Raw genomic sequence first — 18247 nt, 5'->3', positions numbered from 1 at the left:
GTTTCCGAGCGGGGGTCGCGCTGCTCCGGTGGCGTTTCCGGGGATTGCCGAGGGGCTCCGGCCCCTCCCCAGCCGCCGCCGAGCCCGTGACCGAGGCGCTCCGGTGGGTCGGAGCCCGGCGCGCCCGCTGCTGCTCCGGTCGCGGCGCGGGGCTCGCCGCCGTCCTTCTCCTCCTGCTGCTCCCGCTTCCCCGGCAGCGCCGGGCGCTGCGGTGACAGAGCGGGGCGATCGCGGCGGGGGACGGCCGGGGCTCCGGCGGCGCGGATGGCGGAGGGCGGCCAGCCCCCGCAGCAGCAGCCACAGCCGCAGCTCCTGGCCGGCGGCGGCGCGGGGTCCGCCCGCGGCGTGAAGCGGGAGCCGGAGCTGGAGCAGCCCATGGCCGGCGGGGACGGCGCGGAGGGCGGCCACAGCAAGCGGCTGCGGACGGAGGCGGAGGCCGACGGCGGCGGCATGCAGGTAGCGGGCAGGGCCGGGCCGTCCCCGGCTCTCCCTCCCCGGGGCTCGGCCGGGCCGGGCCGCGTTGGATTTCGGTTTGCGGGATTCGGCGCGTTGCGCTCGGGCGTGCGGCCCTTTCCCCGCGGGCAGCGAGGCGAGCGGGGATCCCCCCGGGCTCCCCGACCCGTGCCGGGCGGCTCCCGGGGGCGCAGCCCAGCACGTGGGGCGGCGGCGCGGGGCCCTGGGGGAGCCGCCGCCGGGTCCGGCGCTCCGGGCACCGCCGGGCAGCCCGGGGAGGCCGCGGTGTCGGGGCCGGGCGCGGGGCAGCGGCAGCGGGTTTGCCTGCGGCGCTTGGGGCTTGTGTTAGGAGAAATCCCAGGTGCTGCCTGGGAAGGGGGAGAAGCGGGGTAGTGGGGCGTCTTCTAGGTTGGTTCAGGATCCCGCGTTTCTGTCGTCTCCTGCCAGCGCGGCTTGATCGTCCCCAAAACATCGCTTGTTCCAGGTGCATTGGCCTTTGTGTTTGTGGGGTGATGCTGCCAAGGTGTTTCTGCCTCCCTTTGTTTGGGTGTTGTGGAGGATTGTTTTATTATGGCAGTTGCACTGGTCTTTTCTGCTTGTGTCTCTCGTGATGAGTATGTCAAAGCTCTTTGGAAGCAGCGTGATTTGTTCATCTGAACTTGTTTCTCTTCTCGCCCTTTTTCGGGTTGGTAAGTGCTCCTGGCTTTCCAAGGGAAGCATCCTGTTCTCTCCATGGTGCTTCTCATCAAGATGCCAAATACTGGCCAACGCTCTTCCCTTTTTACTTCCCAGGCTGTCCCCAGTTTTCATGTTCTAGAATTGCTCTTCCTGCTTGCAGCAGGAAGGTTTTGTTTGTGGTTCTGTCTGATGTTTAGTCTTTCATGGTGGTCTCTCCACCCCACAGCATCATGTTTTCCCCAGTGTGATGGTGTGGCCTGAGCGGTTGCTGGAGCTTCGCATCCAAGTGCTGCTGCTTGTGCTCTCCCACGAGCCAGTGAAAATCCTGCTGTGCTCTTTTATCCCTTGAAGTAGTGTGTTCTCCCACACGTAGGTTTCAAGTATGACTCAGGCAATGTGTACAATTGCAAGGAGAAAGATGCTCAGCATCGAAGGAGTGTTTATACGGTGTGTCTTGCTAGGAGTTATGAATGAGTGCACAAACATGGTGACATGAAATTCTTCCAGCTCTTCAGAGTTGAACTGAGGCAGAGGTCCTGTGTAGTTACAGAAGATGCACCAGTTTACCCTGCATATAGTGGCTTAACTGATTGTTGTTGACGTAAACTGGGGTAAATCAACTGAAAATTGCCTAGGAAGGGACTTGGACTGGTTTAGCAAAAGTCTGATTTTTTTTGTTTGTTTTTAATTGCAAATGGGTGAAATTTCTCTACAGATAAAAGACTCCCCTCCTATATTTACATTTAAAAGTGCTTTGTTGTCTGTTCAATGAATAATGCAAGATAGTAAGATTGCAGCGTTCAGCCATGGGGCTGCAACAGTGTGTGTGTGCAGCAGTGTGTAGTGCTGGTGGTCATGATACTAGGGATTGATTGTGGAATTAACTAGCAGAAAGTTGGGGTCTATTTCTGTATCAGATAGTGGGAAGCAGTGGAGAAATTAGGTGAGGTGCAACGACTAGAGTCCAATTTTTTAAGTGCGTCTGTAGTCGGTGTAGCTATTTTTCAGATTAGGGCACCCATATTGTACTTATTTGGCATTCTTAGTGTAATTGTAATCTTTCCATATGTATTTATATATGGAAAAGATTTTTCAGTCCTTTTATTATAAAAGATGAAAATAAACATGTATGTCTGTATGTATATATTTACAAATGTGTACCATTATTTGGATCTAGGTGATCTTTAAGGTTCTTTCTAACCCAAACCATTCTGTGATTCTATGTTCAGTATTTTCCCTTGACTTTTTTTAGTTTTTAAAGACTGTAGTTTATATATTTGGAGAATCTTCTCATGTCTGCACGCAAGCAGTACCAAATTTTAAGACAAACTTACAAATAATATCAGAGATAGGAAAAACGTGTTCTTTAATGTTTGGGAAATTCGTTATCTTTTTACTTAAAAGACAAAACACAAGGTTGCCTATCGTGCGGATTTCTGTTCAGATAGTGCCTTCTTTTGAAGTACCTTATTTTAGAATAACGGGTTCTTTTTAGTAAATCCTCTATGTTTAACTGTACGTAATGCTTACAGGAGGAATAAAGAGCCTATTCTTTGATGGTTTTTTTTTCTCCCTCTCATATGTATTAGAGGCTTTCTGAAAGCTGGAAATAACACCAGCAACTGTTGTACCTTGTTTTTCCTGGAGATCCTGTCAATTTTCTACTTCCTGTTCCAGAGCCACAGGCTATTGCTGTGTAAACTTGGTGACCTCGTGTCTCTGGGCTGATAGCAAGGAATCACGGAATGCCATGCCCACCACCATTTCTTCTTTGCATAACCCCTACCTACCAGTGGCTCACGGTATAAACACAGCGTGTAATGCTGTAGAATCATTTAGCTGTAGAAATTACTAATGTAGCTGTAAAACTAATAGATTTTTTGGGAGTCTGTTAGTGTGACATATCAAAACTAGCCCAAAGGAAGATAAGATAGTAGCTAGTTATTAAGACCTTGGGGCAGAGGGTGCCTAAAAGCTTTGAGCAGCCCTTAAATCTGCTGGGCTTCTTGTTTACTGCTGTCTCAGGCCAGCATGCTCAGACAGCTTATGCAGTTAGGGTTTCATTATCTAATCCATCTTTGATCAGGCCGGATAAATGGTGTTTGGCCAGTGCTGATCTTGTTAGGAGGGTGGTGTAAAGCTGCTTGAGTTGGGATTGGGACAAATCGGATCATGGCTGCTATCTGCTTCTGGGACATATTTCAGTTAATCATGGCGTGGGAGGAAAAGGTCTACCAGGAACTGCTGGTTTTTAGCTCCCTCTGTTCCATAAATGGCAAAAGTCAAATGCCACCTGGAATGTCACCTGGAAGTATTTGGATAGGTTTGTAAGCTTTGGAAGTAAAGGGTCCCAAAGGTATTGCTGCTTTTTAACTGTATAAATACTGGTAAGGAAATACCTCATGCTCTGTTTGCTGACTTGGATGGTTGAATCATTTGGATCAGCTTGCTGATCTGGGTAAAAATAATGCCTAGCACAGGGGAGAAGAGGAAAAAAAAAGAAAGTTATATTAGCCTAAGTCACTTGTGAAACTTCACTGAAATGCAGTTGTTGATGCAGCTGTATTTGCTTCTTGTCAGAAAACACTGACTGCTGCACAGATGGAAGAGAAAGTACCCTTGCAACAATCCCTCTCCTCCTCCATTCCTTGCATGATGAAAGATGAGAAGTGTTGTGGCTAGCTGGGAAGTGTCCCTTTCTCTTTAAAACTGCAGACAAGGGTGTAATTCCATGGTGCTCTTTTTGTCTTCCCCTTCCAGGTGCTAGAGGTGTACCAGACAGCTTACACTGCTGACAAAGTTACTAAAATACATTCCCTTTGCTTTGCATCGGGTTGGATAAGTTAATCAACTCCTCAGTCAGTTCCCAAGCTGAATTTTGATTTAGCTTTTTTATGGGGTCTAGTTTGGTTAGAAAATTAAAATTACACCTGGTTATAATATATGGGTGGAATTAGATGTAAGGCGTGAACAGAGCTGATCCTTGTTCCTCTTTCATGAATGACTTGTGTGCTCAGTATCCCTGAGTATTTGGGAGAATTACTCTTCTTGCAGCCATGAGTGTGGCCAACTGGTCAGGACAGACAGTTAATGCAGCTGTGGTCTGTGCCTTGCCCAGTCCACATAAACCTTTAGTGGCAGCAATGAGTGGTGACTTTGTGTGTCATTCAGCCATGTCTGCACAGGGTTCATAAAGATGACTAGTGGTGTTGAGATCAGTCTCCTGTGACTAAATGATGATGTAATAGACGATAAGTCTTTGCTCTACAGGAAAGTCTGCAGTTTCTCATCCTACCGTGAGCCAGAAGATGGTCTGTGACACCCTCTACCAGCCTGACTCCTTTCCAGCACAGTGACTGGAAACCTTGAACTGCAGCGTGCCCCAGAAAGGGGAGAGTGGGGACATGACTGGTGCTTCATGACAGCCAGTATCCTTGCTCAAGCTGTGGCCTGTTTGTGGTGCTCCAGAGGATGGCAAGAAATTGGTCTGCTGATAATTTCTAGGTAGGTTTGGGTTTACAAGTGAGAGAGCTGACTGGGATTGTAATCGAGAAGGGGCCAGTGAATAACAGCTTTTGTGCTGTGAGGGACCCTTTGGAAGTCTGTATTTTTAAATCTTACAGAAGAGAACATCTCGTTCCAGTAAATTGTGGAAAAGCTGTGTAATCAGGTTAGCTTTTTCCTCCCTCTTATTTTTCATGGCATGGCTGTCTTTGTAAAGAGATGCAGAGCAATGCAAGGGATACAAGATATTACAGTAAAAGAAGTGAAGTTCCAATCTATCGAAGCTGACCCCTGCCTTGGATCCAGGATGAGGTTTTCTGGGATGCTGTTTTGACAGAGAATTGCTGATGTGATGAGATGTAATGAATCACCTCTAAGTTTGTTGTTGTTTCTCTGTTTGCTTTTGGCCTTTGTTTTTTTAATATTTGAATGTTATGAGTTAGACTTGACGCAGTCTGGGAACACTTAGAAAATCTCCGGTTCAAAGAAAACCTTTGGCAAACAGGCTGAAAGTTGGGATTTTAGAGTTGTTAAGAGTGCTTTACTGTTGGCTCTTTTCTTTCCATATTCAGGAAAATGGAAAGCCCGACTGAAGTATGCTGCATGTACTCCTCCCGGCTCTCTCAGTATTTTTCTGTAGATTCCAGAGGTTTGTGTTCAAAGGTGATGGCCACAGTTGTGAGGTTGGAAGCCAAAGAGAGGTCTGGCTCTACTGGAGATGGTTTCCTTCTGCATATGTGTACCAGCTGTAGACATAAGGTTTTTATTTTTCCTTTCAGAATTCCCGTTTAGAAATACAAGCGTTCTGGTCTTTTGCAGGAAGCCTGGTCTCTCCCTTGCATGTTGGAAAGGTTGCTCACCTAGCTGAGTTTGGAGCAGCTCCCAGGCACATCCTGTGCAATACCCTCTGCCAGCTGTTCCTCCCAGTGAACCGGCAAGCAGGGTCCCTGCCTTGCCCTTCTGCATTGGGGGTTTGCACCTCTGTGGTCAAGGTTGTCTCAAAGAAGTGCTGGTCACTGAAGGTTTAGCAGCTGTGTTCCTGTGCTGGCTTTGTGCTTTACTGGGACTGTGCTTTCAGTGACTGCTGTGGTGAGCCTGGTGGCAGCAGGAGTACCAGCACTCAGGAGATGCAAAGGAGGCAGCAGTAAAATAAAATAAATCAACTGCTTCATTTGCACTAGAGATAGGGAAGCTAAACTGAAGTTGAGACAGATCTGAACAGGATTCTGTGTGTGGTCTGTGGCCCCCTGGAAACTGCTGCTGAAGGACATACCCCTGTTAGATTGGAAAAATAAAGCCTGTCGTTAGCAGTGTTTGGTTGGCTGCACAGAAACCTCTGCCCCTCTGGAAAATGTTAGGAATCACATTAGTTGAAGGTGTTTTAAAACCTATCACTCTATGCTGCTGACTTGACTTGTGGCACTCAGCACACCTTAGTTTTTATATGAAGTGAAAGGGAAGGGCAGATGTGTTGGTTGTCTGGAAATCTCTTCGTTAATTTGCCCGTCTCTGATATTACTTGACTTTCTCTGTGTGTGTGTTTGCTGTTGAAATGTGGTGGCTGAGGGATCAGAGGAACATCCAGAAGAGAAGTGAGAGAAGCAATTAGAGGTAACGAGTTCCAGTTCATTGAAGCATTCTGTTGATCTACATTTTACAGTGGTATTGAGTGGACACCCGAGTGTAGCTGTCATGAGATAATCCCGATGTTTAGGGATTAGAGCTGCTTGACTGCGTTTTGGGCCTTAACTCCCTTTGCTCTCCAGTAAATTTAATTTTGCCAGCAATCTGTTGTAAATTCAGTTTGAAAGATGTGTATACATTTTCCCCAGCATGCTTCCCCCTCCCTCTGCTTCACTTTCTTGTGTGCACCTCCTTTTTTCCAGGTCAAATTAGAGATGTTTGTCAGGGCCAAGTCCAGCGATGGCAGGGGCTGTATGAAACAGTCCTCGCCAGTCCTGGACCATGCCACCATCCTGACCCTGCAGTGTTCCCTGTCAGGGCTCTGCCAAGTTGTCCTGCTGAGCTGTGCCTGGGTACCTCTCCTGCAGGAACGCTTTGCTGAGAAATGCCACATATTTTTCTGGGTTTGTAACCTGTGTTCTCTGTTCTGGAAGATTTCCAGGGTGTTTGTGAACTGTTCCAGTCTCTCTCTTGTTTGGCTTGTCCCACGTACATACGGCATCTATCTAAACCACCCCTTCAGCTCTCTTGCTGGACCAAAGGAAAGCAACTCCAACTCCTTAGCGGTGATACGACGATGTATTTAAGTGGCCATGAAGAAAGGAAGGTTGTATACAAAAGCCCTCTTGTTTAATGAGCAGCATCAGCTGAACTAGAGGTGGATCCAGCATCTGCTTGGGCAGAGCAGGAAACTTTGGCAGTTTCTGTCAGCTCATGAGGTGCGACATTGGTGTTCAATCAGCTATACCATTGTGCCGCCTCCTAACCTTTGGAGTGTGGGCAGAGGGTACTTGTGATTCACACTGGTTAGAAAAGAGGTAATGAGATCTTCTACTTGGATAGGACAGTGGGATTCAGACTGGCATGTTTTTGAAGTGGCTGTGCGTTACTGGGGCTGTTGCTTATGTTTGCCTTTATCTAGGAGAGTTTGTGGTGCAGAAGGATTGGATACTTGCTTCAAAGAGCCTGGAATAGAAGCACTTGTTGCTTTTCTTGTATGACTTTATTGGGTTTTATCTGCTCATAATTGCCTCAGGAATAAAGCAGGTATTAGCATAGAGATCAGGAACAAGCTGCAACATTTAAGGGGGAAAAAACCCTCATCGTGTCAGCACTTTTCCCTCTGAGTGTACATAGCTAAATTTCTTTTAATAGGCTAAAGAATCAACCTTATGTGGCTTTTCTGTGTGTCACAAATATCAAAATATGCTCCCCAGGGGCCTTTGAGGCCTTGGGATCTGGATCCGGCTCAGGTTTCTTCAAGGGACTGGAGCATTGTGCTCTTTTAATGGAGACTTTCTGCACAGCTTTCCCACTGCTATTTCTGTAGGAGATTCTTGCAGGCATTTGGGTTGGTTGTCACCGTTGAGGGTGATGCCCAGGAAGAAAATTCCACCAAGGCATCACTAAAAAGCCTTGATTTAGTGCCGTGTGGGCTGAGGGCAGGCTCTAGCTGGGATCCTGGTGCTATAATTTGCTGCTTGTGGTTGCTGTTCCCTTGCCCAGATAGGGGTGGGAAGGTTGCCCTTCCTCCAGCCTGCTCACTGACCTCAGGCAGTGAGGGGGGCATGAGGCCAGGCTCTGCCCTGCTGCAGGGCTGGGCACCTTCTGCCTGGCTCCCTGGACCTGCAGGCAGAGTAGCCAAGCATGACTCTGAGCAGCTCCTATGAGAGATCGTGCTTCTGAGCTGTCTCTGTCTGGCTCTTTGGTTTTATTCTGTTCTGTGGCTTTGCTTCCTTTTTGTGGGAAGAAGAAATGAGGGGAAGTGCAAGCAATGGCTTCTTCATTAGCCTTTGTACCCTGCTGTCCTGGAAAGCAGGTCTATCAGAGGCCTCTTTCCTACCCTTATTTCATGTTAAAAGCCCTGTGCAGCTTTGGAGCAAAGCTGGACCAGGATGGAGTAGGTTTTGTCGGTGCTTCTCCTTGCCTGTAGGTACCAATTCTTGAAGCTCAGCTTTGGAGCGACCTGAGGTGGTTCCTGGGATTTATGACCTCTCTCTCTGAGTGATGCTGCTTCTGCTCCCATGAGTATGACCAGCCACACAGCCTGGGGAGATCCAAAAGGTTCAGTCAGGGAAGGAAGCCTGGGCTGTGATGTTGCTGCAGCAGGTGGAACCGTGGGGCACACCGAAGGAAAGGGGGGCTGGCAGCATGGTACGGGCAGATGTCCTGGGGCTGGTGGCGTGTATGAGGGTGGGAAACAGGTGTTTTTGTTACATTGGCCTGAGGAATGATTTGAATCATGGAGGAAACGGAGGCAATAAAGTGTTGCCACTGCTGCTGATACGCAGCAGCAGATCTGAATGTCTCTTGGACAGCCTGCAGGAGAATCCAGCTGGCTTCTGAAGCACCTGCCCATCCTGTTATTTGTTTTGTCCAGTAGTGGAAGTTGAAGTGTGTGGACATGCAGAATACTCTCAATGCCCTGGTTCTAGGAAGAGGTGTGCTACTCTGCGGTGGTGCTGGAGTTATGTTTGTCCTGGGTGGTCTGGAACTGCAGGTGCTGTTTCCTCCACACAAAGGGTTGAGGAGACTGAATGTGCCAGGGTGAGAACCTGTGCACAGCAGACTGTGACTGGGGAGACTTTAACACGTGGTGTATCCACACTGAAGGGGCTGGGACTCATAGCCTGTAACTGCTATGCCCAGCAGGAGAATGTGACAAGAGGACATCATGTGAGGTCACAATTATGCGGTCATAGCTTTTATGTTTTTAGAAATGACTTCATCTCCACAAGTGCAGCAAATGGATGGTGTTCACTGAGGCGCTATTAAACTTAATGGGAGTTTTGTAACCAGTTAAAATGGGTGTAAGGTCATGTTTTGGACTATGCAGTATTTCATTCCTTCTCTTTCATCTCATGTATGACCCCATATGAATTTACTGCAGATAATCTAAACCTTGCACCGAATACAGACCTATTAATTTTTAATGGTCTCTTCTACAGTACTCACCACTGTAGTGTGGGTGCTTCACAGGTATCAATGATTTTATTTTTTTAGTTTCCTGAGAGGTAGAAAAGGTATACTGTGCCTTATTGTGGAAATGGGGGATTGAAGTACCTGGTAATAAGACCAATTTTGCCAAAAAACGATTGACACTTAAAGCCTAACTTATTTTTATTTGTATTTTTGATTGTAGCTGGGGCTTTTTTATTGAGGTAGGGTTTTGGTGATGTTTTAATCCTTGATCTATAGCTCTCTACAACTTCCACTGTGTATATGATGCCTGCTGCTTCCATAGACCAATCCTTAATTGTGTCATGTTGGGCAATTATACAGTATTGTTGTCTTTATCTTAAAGCCCAGAAGAGTACCTTGAATTAAGGAACTTGGTCAGCATCATAGTGAAATTTTACTTGGAAGATAAGGTTTGAAATCTAACTTTTTAAGTAGCATTGATACTGCTTGTCTGAGACTACAAAACCACCTTTGGGTTTCTGCAGCTGTTTATACTGCTCAGAACACAGTGCTTCCTAGGCTTGAATGAAGCAGGAATTAGGAAAAAATAGCACATAATCCTGATTTGTTGTAACATCCCTGCACATGAGGAAACACTGGAAGTTGCATGGATAGTTGCTGTTTTTTAATCTGCAGCCCTTGACTTTTGCAGTTGCTATTTTAGGAGAGAATGTAGCTACTTTGCCTTTCAAGTTAAAAAGCATGTTTTGGTCGTTAGGAAGCAGAGAGCTGCTATGTGGACAGCAAAGGCAGGAACCAGCTCCTGACCAGCTCCCTGCGCTGGCTGCCGTGGGGACTGGCAGCTCCCCCCCTTCCTGAGAACACAGGTCCCAGCGTGGTCACTTGTGGGGTCAGCGAGGAGGACAGAGAGGCATGTTCTGCTGAGGAGACTTTGTGACACATTAGGGCTGCAAAGCAATCCTGCCACTTGGCATACAGGTGAAATACGTGGGTGATCATGGGCCTGGTATCTCCTTTTTGTTTGCTGAATAATGAGTCCTTCATGTATCCCATCAGTGCCTGCTTTTTGTTGCTTCTGCATGGGTGTTCAGTTCTGTTCTCCTTAGCTGAGTAAAGGGGGGGGCCAGAATTGTGTTAAATGGCTGAGGTTCTGTCATCTTCAGAGAGCTGCAGACAACAAGCCTAGTTTTGGGCTGGATGCCTGATCTTACTGCTAGGATTGTCAGACTACAGCACTGTAAGTAGTATAAAGCTGTAGGGGAGGAATAAACACCCCATCCCACTGCTTTTTGGAAAGAGGAGATAAAGACCAGCCTGGCAGTACCTCTGCATATGTTGCCTTGAAGGGAGGGGAGAAGATGAAGCTGGTGTCCTCTCCAAAGCTCACATGAATCCAGTGGAGACCTGGCATCTGCTAATGTCACCAGCTGGATCTAGCAGCTTTTTCCCGATATGACCTTTACACCTAAGCACTTCTTGGAAAAGTCTGACTTCCTGGGCTGGTTAGATTTTCCTAAGAGTGGTGGTGGTCTGCATGCCAAGTGCCTCATGTGAGAGCTGAGCTGAGAGGTCACAGACAGAGGAGGCAAGGCCATCATTTGCGATGGTGGGATGGACTCAGCAGGAGGTGATAGTGGCATTTGGGAACAGTGGTGTCTCTGTGATGGTTAGATGTCAACCATGCGTCAGAGAACACTTCAGAGAAGAGAAGGAGAATGTAAAAGGAAATGGACCGACTGTGGATTTTGATTGTCAGATAGAGAGGGTTACAGTGGAACTTAACTCTGTAGTGTTTCCATCTGTTGTGGTTTAATCCCAGCTGGCAGCTAAGCCCCACACAGCTGCTCACTCCTTCCTGCTGGGATGGGGGAGAGAATTGGAAGACTAAAAGTAAAAAAAACTTGTGGGTTGAGATAAAGGCAGTTTAACAGGTAAAGCAGAAGCCACACATGCAAGCAAAGCAAGACAAGGAATTCAGTCACCACTTCCCATGGGCAGGCAGGAGTTCAGCCATCCTCAGGGAAAGCGGGGATTCATGATGTGTAATAGTGATTTGGGAAGACAAACTTCACTCTGAATGTCCCCCCTTTCACTTTCTTCCCTCAGCTCTATATGCTGACCATGATGCCATGTGGTATGGAATATCCCTTGGGTCAGTTGGGGTCAGCTGTCCTGGTTGTATTCCCTCCCAAATTCTTGTGCATGCTCAGCATCCTCACTGGTGGGGTGAAGCAGAAAAGGCCTTGACTCTCTGTAAGCACTGCTCAGCAGTAACTAAAACATCCCTGAATTATCAACACTGTTCCCAGCACAAATCCAAAACACAGCCCCATAACAGCTACTGTGAAGAAAATTAACTCAATGAAAGCCAAAACCAGCATACCATCTGACCATCCCTTCTCTCAGTGCCCACTTGTGACCTGTCATTGCTGTTGTGATGGATTTGGATGTGGTGAATGAGGCTGAGGCTAGTGTTTGAGTATATATTGTCTGAACACCTGATATTTGTCTATATATATATATGTCTGTGTGTGGCTTTGCCAGGAAATTGAAATTATGCTCATAATTAGGTCTGGGTTTTGTGTTTGCTCTGTCCCCTGATGTTGGGGTTTTAGTTTAGTCTTAGGTTTTTTTCCTGTTAAAGGAATTTTCTCCCATATGCATGTTGCTAGGGGACAAATAGCTGTACTTAAGAAAGACAAAAAGGGGAGTGGGGCGGGCCTGGCTACTCTTTTGTCTACACCTGGGTGTGGGGTCAGTTCGCTCTGAGCGTCCGGAGAGAGAAGCTGCAGAGAAAGGAGCTGCTGCTGCTTTCTTTTTGGCCGTTCTTTCTTCCTGCTGGAAACAACGCCGGGACCCCAAAAGCCGCTTTCCCTGCCCTGCTGGAGACCGAGCTGTGGCTGCCCTGCCCCGCTGCTGCTTCGAGCTTTCGCTACGCTGTAGCCCTGCTCGCCCTGCCTGCCTGGGCCTCCGTGGGGTTCTCCCATCTGGATACATCTCGCCTGCCACCCGGGATTTGCGTCCGTCCCTGCCGTTCCAGCCTGCTGTTCCTAAGAGCCCGGGATCAGCTGCCCAGCGGTTTGTGAAGCCTTTGTTCCATCCCTTCCCGGGATCCCAGGGCACCAGAGCCGCGTGCTCCCCGAGCTCGCTCCGGAGCGCCCCCTGCAGCCGCGGGGGAACCATCGCACCTGCCCTGCTCACCGGGAGCCGCCAGCGCCCCTGCCGGCTGCGAGCGGAACTGCACCCGAGGGGAAACAGCCTGACAGCCGAGAAGGCTGGCACTGGGTTTGTGATTGCTGTTACTGCCAGAGTTGTTGTTGTTTTGTTTGACTGGTTATATACATATATATATATATAGTAAAGAACTGTTATTCCTATTTCCCACATCTTTGCCTAAAGGCTCTTGATTTCAAAATATAATAACTTGGAGGGAAAAGGGGTTATATCTGCCACTTCAAGGGGGGCCTCTGCCTTCCTTAGCAGACACCTGTCTTTCAAAACCGAGACACCTGATTACATCCTTCCAGAAAAGACTTGCTGCATTTCACCATCTTGCCTGATCTCTTCTGGCTTTCAACAAGAATATCATATGGTGAGTTCCAAATGCTACAGTTTCAGAAAAATAAGTTTTATCTGTTGATAAATCACAAATTAGCACCACTAAGAATTCTTCATGCTTCATATTCTGTCTTGAAATGTCTCTGGCAATAGGTCTGATAACATATCTAAGTATTATCTCCCTCTTTCAGCCAGACCAATGTGTAAGTTCTCCTGGGGATGGTTGTTTCCCATGGGGAAGGTGTTGACTTGAATAGATGGAGATGCTATGAGATTTCTTTTGTGTGTGTGTGTGTGTTTTCCTCCTATTATTCACTGCCTAAATTGTTGAGTAATAATTCCTCCTTTGCTGGTCAATGGGTTGATATTTTCACCTTGGGCAGTATCAGGCATTTGTGACTGCTTTTCATGCCAGGAGGAGCACGAGTTGGATTTGCTTCCACCAGGACCCCTTTAAGGACTAGGAATTCTTTGATGAGTGATTACACTTAAATCTGGACTCTCAGTTGATGGATGTAGATGGAGCATGTCCATGTTTCTTGGGAAGGTTTCCTTAAATAGGCATGACCTTTCTACTGAAAACAGGAAGATAGTTATTGCTTTTTTTTTTTCCCCCCAGCATGGTATTTGTTTCATTTTTGGACCTCATGATTACTGCAGACATTTACCATAGGAGTAGCTCATAGGCTCATGGGGCAGAGTTTGGCAGCCCCGTTGGAGTTTTGGTAGGGGTATTGGCTTGCTTTGCAGTGTGGCATTTGATATAGCATTGGTTCTATCCTTTCTGTACCAGCCACTCTTTTTCACCTTTGGTGACCTGGTTCTCCTTTCTTACCCTGTCTAGCATCCAAAACTCTGAGGCATCTCTATGTGCAGAGAAAGACTAGCCAGTCTGTATGTTTTAATATGTAGGTGGGGAATGGATAGTGATTCAGTAGATCTGGATCATCCTATGTTCTTGCTTCTGTTGGGTTTTAGTAGATGTGTGGAATCTGCAGGCAAACTGGAGAGAATGGTCCTGTTACCTCAGAAGAGGAACCCTCTGACTGCAACTTGAATGTGATGACAATCTGCCTGAAGGAGTGCCTGTCCTTGACCATCCTTGGGAAGTGTAGCAGGAGATGGGTGTGTTTGATTCTCCCGTGCACTGAAATCTTCCAAGATGCCTGGTGTCAGCTAGTCACTGTTGCTGACAAGGTGTTAGCAAGCTCTTTTATGAGGTTTGTGTTTAAATAAACATAAAATCTCTGTGCTTGGGCTCTCCTATCTATTGTAAAGTGTTCTGTGAAGTTGCTTCTCTTGGATTTGGTTCTTGATAAAGAGATGATGCATATAGTCTGGAAACGCTTCAGTACAGTGGACAAACTGACCGGCCCTGCTGGCTCAGTAGTATCAAGTGCTTTGTTTGGCTTGTGTAGTTTACCTGATCCTCAGGGTTAGTCTGAAACACAAATTTTAGGTACAATTCTCCTGAGCAGTTTCTTATACTGTGTCACCAATTTCTTGATGCCTGAAATGCTGCAAGTCTGCAATTAAAGATTCTGAGGTCTGTAAATCTGTCTGATTGGTTCTGGGATTGGCAGTTTTTACTTTTGTTTTTAGGATAGGATTTTAAAGACTATCCCTAAATCTCTGGACCCCTTGGGCAGGAGTAAACATGTGGCATTGTTCCTCTTCCATGGGTGAATTCCTACCACTGTGAGGCTTTCTCTGCCTCTGACTTCCTGGGCAGGATTTTTGATTATGAACACAATCACATTAAGTAGTGGAGAGCTTCTTAATAGGTCACTTCCCAACTTTACTTCCCAGGTAAATATTTTTGTGTCTTGTATGGATTTTCCTGGGGTGCGGAGTCTGTTGGATAGTTAGCTTCGCTCTCTGAATGATTTGTTTATATACAGATGGTTATTGCATAGTGTTCCTCATGGAGGCAACTCTCTTCATGAAGTTGCTTGAAAAAATTACGGTTGCATTTGAACAGGTGTACTGTGAAAATAAGATTGCAGTAGGAAGGGAGGATAGGATGTGGTTATCACTCATCTCCCAAAGGCTGCTCTGTTCCGGCGGAGTCAGGGCAGGTGGTCCTGCCTTCCCTGGTGACTCAAGGGGTGCTGTCACGTCTGTTAAATTAGCCCTGGATTGGAGTTGCTGGAAGTGTGTCTAGTCAAATGCTAATTCAGCATGTTGTGTGTGAAGCTAATTGGCAGGGTAGAAAAAGCAGTGTTGCCTGTAGGAAACCTTCTTCTTACCTGAAGAGCTTAAACAGTAAAAATGTAAAATGTCCAGTAGGAAAATTTCTTCTTCCTTTCACGGTTAGCAGTGATAACCAAAAGCAAATTTTTCAGTTCTGTGTTCAGAGCCCTCTGATAGTATTGTCATGGCTTGTGCTTCTGTTTACAGATTTCCCATGTAGCTGAATTAAATTAACAAGACCAGTCAATTCATTGCTGCTGTATTTAAACCCCTGGGCAGCAATGAATCTGGCAAGGATGGAGCATCATTTTCATGTGCTGCTTGGAAAGGGAGGATGTACAGCAAAATGAAGTAGTGTTACTGCTTGGGGGAGGGGTTCACAGTCACGGCTCAGGTGGCAGATGAAGAGAACTGTATAGGTTCCCAGAAGTCTTTTTTGTCCACTGTTTCCAGTGTGGTTCAGTCACTAGATAGCATGAGGTTTTTTCTGTCATGTATGGGCTAGCCAAAGACTAGTGTATCCACAGAGTTTGTTCAAGGCAGATAGCATTACAGGAATCAAAACAGATCTTTTGGTTCCTGTTCACTGATTTAATCCTTTGTTTTTAGCAGTTAAATATCCCCGTATTCTTTAGCCTAGCCTCAGTTATCCTGGATTTGAGCCCTTCTTAAATCCTTAATTGCACAGTATTCATGTTAGGAAGAAAGGTGGTGTGAGGTAATGCAGAGAAATGAAACAAGTCCCCCGGGTCACCTGCAGAGAAGCAGAAATCTCAGAGCACTGGGTTCAGTGGGCCATTTTTCATCCCCTAGTTTGAACTAGGTGGCCTCCTTTATTGCTGCCCCCTCCATCTAAAGAGCGGTCCTTGGAGGATGTTTGGAACGCATGGTGAGCTGCACACTGCTCTTGCCTTACTCTGCATCAGCTTGCTGTGTTAGCAGAAGGTAGATTGCAGCATTTTACAGCATCTTTCCCTAGCACCAAAATTCAAAATTCAAATTAATTACATTTATTGATCTTCTTCCTGTTGTTAGATATTTCATATTTTCTTTAGGCTTGTGCAAAATACATGTGGAAAAGGTGCTACAGATTTATCTTTTTTTTTTTAATGCCCTCTCCCATGAGTCTGCGTAGCTTGTGAGACTGGGATGATACGATATGTTTAGCTTTGCAGCCAGTTTGGAATTCTGGGCTTCACTGTGCCATGTTTGCTTCTCTTGTCTGTTTCCTCCCAAGATTTTATGTGGAGTTTACCGGTACTGGTGCAGTTTGCATAGCAGAAATTGTCCCTTTGTAGCAGCTGGTGAGTGGATAACGGACAGATGATTAAGCTAAACTTTCAAAAGGCTTTTGAAAAAAAACCCCGATAGTATTACATTTGTGATTTGCAAATGTTGTATCAGTACTACTGGGTTAGGCAGCTTTAGACCACCTGGAGTAGGTTGGTCTGATTGATAACAGCCCTTTGCTCTGGGCCACCAATCTGTGTGTCTGTGGGGTATTTACCATGGGCACAGCCTCTGTATAGTGACTCCCTGTGTTGGGGTGCATGGTGTGAAACCATACCTTGAGGCTGAGCTGGGGGTAAATAGGTTCTGAAAGAAGTGATCCTTTCTCTCTGTGCTTCATTTGGCTCAGAGTTTGTTTTTCATGATCTCAAAGAAAATAAGTAATGCCAAAGAGAAGACTTTAAATCCAGCTGACTCCGCTATGAGGGATATGTTGCCTGTGCTGTCCTTTCGAGAGGCAAGGTGGTGTCCTGTGCTGGCTGTGCCCATCTCAGCAGTGCTGACAGCAGCAGTGTGTGGGGTGATGCGTCACGACATACCCACAGTGCAGCTGCATGTCACTTCTGTCACCTGGTAGTATCTGTAGCTCCGCAAGGAGAGTCCTTTGCATGTTTAGTACCACCATGCCACTGTCAACCTCTCTCACATCCATACTGCTTTAGAAGTGAGTGGACATCTGCTCCTCCTGCAGAGGAGGGGGGATAAATGTTTGCTCATCCACGGTTTCTCTGATCCAAGTGTTTTCAACTCTGCCTTTGTATTTGATGGCAGGTCCTCCTTCCCCTTGGCGCGTGTCTGCAACGTGCTCATGTGCCGACACGCGTGTGCTGCCCTTGAAAACAGACCAAACTTATTAAAATCATTGCTGGTTGCCATGGCAGCTGTTGTCGCTGTGGGCTAATAGGAAAGGCAATTACTGCTGCATGCTGGGGAGTGTACGGGGAGGCTGTGGGCAGGGGGGTACAGGCGACTGCATGCTGATGAGTTGTGTGACTGATAGCTTGGATGTCACAGTGAGCAAGCAGCAGAGGAGAGAAAGGCAGGAGATATAGTATATCTGGCCAAACCTCATTACAGGGTATTTCCACCTCCTGGGCAGGCTTGTTGAGAGATTCCCACCCTTCCTTTGATTGTCAGGGGGAATCTCGGGGTTGAGTTTCACGTTTTCGGCTGGGCACAGCACAGTACTGCTCAGTGACTCTCAGCTGGCCCAGGAAGTGAAACGGAGCTGGAAAACTTTATGCATGTTGAAGATACTCATCTGGTCCTTTTCCTGCTGTTTCCTCCCTGTGAATATTCCTCTTCAGCTCTTACTTTGCTGTTTCCTGTAGGTTGAATGTCATGATATAAAATAGCTCCAATTTTCTTGGAGTGAGTAGGATCACTTAAGAAAACTGCTTCTCACAATGAATTTAAAGCTAAAGGGAAATTGCATCCTTCATCTCTGTTCTCTGAATTTGGGCAGCATGTGTCCAAGTAATGCCAGCACTGTTTGTGCCAAGGGCAAACACGAAAAGAACAGGGATTGTTTTATAGTGCGGAGCTTGTAGGAAATCAGTAAATTCCTTGAAAGATTTGAGTTGGGGAAGTAGGTGAGAGCTGTAAATCTCAGGGATATCAGAAACTGCTTTGGCAGTGTTTGACAGAGCACTGCACTCCCAAATTGAAACCCTCCGTCCCCTCCAATTTGTGCTGCTTTCCCTTTCCCTTGTGCTAAGAAGTGGCCTGACACCTTGCTGCGCAGGAGCTCTTCCAGGAGGCTCTCTTTGTCCATTAAGAGGCACATCACATAAGTTTCTTCTGGCTTATAGAATCTATGATGGTGTCAATGAAGCTAAAACAATGGCTGTCATCCCCCTTCAACAGGGAGACAAGTCCCTGGAGGCATGGAGGAGGTTTCTGGTCCAGACAAATTGAGAAGAATAAAACAATCCTCTTGGAGCAGGCAAAATTGGGACCTTGTCTC

The 18247-nt window shown here is 46.9% G+C and overlaps 1 protein-coding gene across 14 annotated transcripts in view; it reads left to right on the top strand.

The window, feature by feature from the left end:
• The first annotated feature begins 249 nt into the window (after positions 1-249).
• RBFOX2 (RNA binding fox-1 homolog 2) overlaps positions 250-18247 on the top strand; it is a 166768-nt gene continuing 148770 nt past the window's right edge. For all 14 annotated transcript variants that reach the window (XR_007203118.1, XR_007203120.1, XR_007203119.1 and 11 more), the window contains exon 1: positions 250-456. Coding sequence is in view for 11 of the 14 variants with exons in the window: in XM_048301036.1 (XP_048156993.1) it covers positions 265-456 (192 nt within the window). In the remaining 3 variants the exon portion in view is untranslated. The remainder of the gene's footprint in view (positions 457-18247) is intronic.

Source organism: Corvus hawaiiensis, chromosome 4 (assembly GCF_020740725.1).
Source record: "Corvus hawaiiensis isolate bCorHaw1 chromosome 4, bCorHaw1.pri.cur, whole genome shotgun sequence".
Lineage (NCBI taxonomy): Eukaryota > Metazoa > Chordata > Aves > Passeriformes > Corvidae > Corvus > Corvus hawaiiensis.
Note: the sequence above shows the minus strand (reverse complement) of the source record. Positions and strands in the feature narration are given on the sequence as shown.